The 3009-nt window shown below is 34.5% G+C and overlaps 1 protein-coding gene across 1 annotated transcript; it reads left to right on the top strand.

The window, feature by feature from the left end:
- Positions 1-1954: 1954 nt before the first annotated feature.
- Positions 1955-3006, top strand: LOC118754746 (probable ATP-dependent RNA helicase Dbp73D; the record flags this gene model as incomplete). The annotated part of the gene is made up of 2 exons (XM_036489634.1): positions 1955-2038; positions 2099-3006. Coding segments are annotated over exons 1-2 (931 nt in total), but the record flags the coding sequence as incomplete, so codon positions are not given.
- Positions 3007-3009: the final 3 nt, after the last annotated feature.

Below are 3009 nucleotides of genomic sequence, written 5' to 3'. Positions count from 1 at the left end.
TACAGTCGAATCTCAAACTATGATATATCGATGTTCCTGTCTCGAGAAGACTATTTTTTTGCTCCAAAATTAATTTACCTCCAGTACGCCGTTACGTACGCAGTTAACTATAAACAAAGTATGTATGTCAAATAATATCTTCATACTGGGTTTTAATGAATCTGACATAGGCAATGGGTTAACGTGGCGTATACGCAATAGCATATGGAGACATCGATAGAATCTGGTTAGTTTTTTATTCACCCCAAAAATGAAGTTCACAGCAATTCAAGCAAAGCAAATACATTTTTGCGAAAATAAAATTTGAAAATTAGCGCTTTAACAATTTTTACAGCTATTTTCATGGAAAATTAAGGCCGAACAGAAGAATATGTCGTAAGTTCATTATTTGGAATTCATTTATTCAAAAAAAACTGGAAACAAAACGAGGAAAGTAAAACGCAGAACACCGAATGCCGGATTCAAATCGAATTCGATTTAAATGCACTCGAAAGTGAATTGCTATGCCTGCTTACATTTGGCTAACCGATTTTAATACATGTTTAACTCACTATGTACATTAGGGTGCATCACTTTCCATATAAATAATAATGGCTTTTCCATCGAAATTACATTTGAAATGTATTATATTTTAGGACTTGCGCCAAAAAAATGCAGAAAAATATTAATTAATAGTAATTTAAAAATATCTCAAAAAATCCAGTTTTGACAAGCTTTTATTTAACCTGCTCTGAGATATACTGAGCTTCACAGTTGGTCCAGAATCCGATGACAATGCAATCTGAAAGATGAGTGAATCCGATAGATAGTGCAGGAGTCGAGATATTTGAAAATCCCGTATTTATAGTCCGATTTGGTTCATATTTAGAACGTATATTAACTATATGAAAAGGAATAACTTCACTAAAGCTTGCTTTAAAAATATTTCTTTTTACTATTAACTTCTTTATAAATAAAGTAAGTTTGTAAAAATATATTTTCCAAAAAAATGTTGTATGCGGTTTACATTCCACAACAAAAAAGTATGTAAATTAGAATATTAATTACCTATTCCCAAGAGCTATTTGTTTTAATGTCGACTAGGGGATTTTGTTGAACGATCACAGATTTGTGTATAGAAATATGTATACATTAGGGTGATCCAAAAATGCATGTGAAAAAGTAAAGTCGTTATTTTTAAGCTCTCACCCCCTAGGATTGTTCTATACCGAAAAAAGTATACCTCCTTGTTTTTATTTTGAATAAAAATATAATTAAAGGTCGCGCAAAGCGCTCAAAACGCTCAAAGCTTTTCATATATTTTTATTTGAAGAGAAAACAACTTTTCGTAGATATGGTATAGAATTATTAAAAATCAATATTTTTCGATATGAAACTTATAAAAAAGTATTATAAAATGGCAAATATATGAAGCAAGATCACGCAGGAACAAGAAAATGAAAAAAGTAGATTTTTTGAGCGGGTTCTACGCAATCTTGTTTCGCTGGAAAACGAACGAAAAGTAAAAAAGGCAAAGACAACGGCGAAAAAACAAAATTAACCAAAAGTGTTGTCAGCAACTTTAAACATCCAATTTAGATAAAAAATTATTCATAAAAATCTTTTAAAAGATGTTGTCATGTTGAATTAACTCTCCACGAATTTTTTTCTCAAAACCAGTTACAAATACAACGCCGCGTTCTTGCGTGATCTTGTATTTTTGGTTCATGTATATGAAGCTAGTGTACAAGATTTCTTAATAGGGTGTCGTCTGAATAAAACAAAAAATTTTTATTTTTGTTCCTTATTTTTCAAAAATTATATCGAATTGAATTATATTTTTATATATTTTATATTCGAAATATCACCCTGTACTTCCGGTAGTGCATTCCATTGATTTCCGGTCATGCACAAAAAAATTCCAGCAAGTTTGACATTCCATTTTGACCTGACATCCTGGACCGGACCTGATGATTTTGATAAATTAAAAATTTAATATTTATCTTTTGTTGCTAGTTGTTGGTTTGTGTGGAAAGATGGAGTTATTTACTATAAACCGGTAAATTATACATTCCCGGATATAAATAAGTTTTATATTAGGATAATTATATAATTTCAGTTACAATGGCGAAAAAACTGACGAAGCTACAAAAAACGAGGATGCAATTCTGCAGAAGATCCTCCAAAAAGTAGAAAAACGAAAAAGGAAAAAGAGCACAGTCGAGCTGCTAGATGTGGAGTCTAAACGAAATGAAACAAAAGTTCAACCAACTAGTGCTGATGTCAACGAAGCTAAGAACGCAAGCGCCGATGAAACGGTCTCAATTGGCGCTGATGTTGATCCCATTGTCGGCGATGTGCCTGATGTTGAAGCAACTCATTTCCAAGTGCTCGGCGAGGATGTAGACACCAGCAAACCGAAAAAAGTTAATATGGTGCTGCCTGCTTGGCTGGCGCACCCCACTGTCATCTCAACAGCCATAGCCCCGAAAAGTGGACCAGCGGCTGACGAATCGGTTATTACCAAATTAACCTACTTGGCACCGCACATACGCCACGCACTCAAAGAAATGCACATGACACGACTATTTCCTGTGCAAACAGCAGTCGTACCTTGGTTGCTTGAAGCACACGCCAAACCGCCACCATTTCGTCCGCGTGACATATGCGTTTCAGCGCCCACAGGTAGTGGCAAGACTTTAGCATTTGCGATACCGGTCGTGCAGTTATTAGCTGATCGTGTAGAGCGCAAAATAAGAGCTTTGGTTGTACTCCCTGTCTTCGAGTTAGCGTTACAGGTTTTCAAAGTATTCAAGAAATTGTGTGAAAAAACTGATTTAACTGTTTGTTTACTATCCAAAAAGTTTCCATTTGCACAGGAGCAAGAAAAACTTGTGGAATGTTATAAGGGGAAATATTACTCCAAAGTAGATATTTTAGTGACGACGCCAGGCCGCTTGGTTGATCATCTACATGCAACTAAAGGTTTTTGCTTAAAATCTTTACGTTTTCTTGTTATTGACGAAGCTG

The sequence above is a fragment of the Rhagoletis pomonella genome, unplaced genomic scaffold (assembly GCF_013731165.1).
Source record: "Rhagoletis pomonella isolate Grant_MI unplaced genomic scaffold, Rhpom_1.0 Rhpom_scaffold_04533, whole genome shotgun sequence".
In the NCBI taxonomy this organism is placed as follows: domain Eukaryota; kingdom Metazoa; phylum Arthropoda; class Insecta; order Diptera; family Tephritidae; genus Rhagoletis; species Rhagoletis pomonella.
Note: the sequence above shows the minus strand (reverse complement) of the source record. Positions and strands in the feature narration are given on the sequence as shown.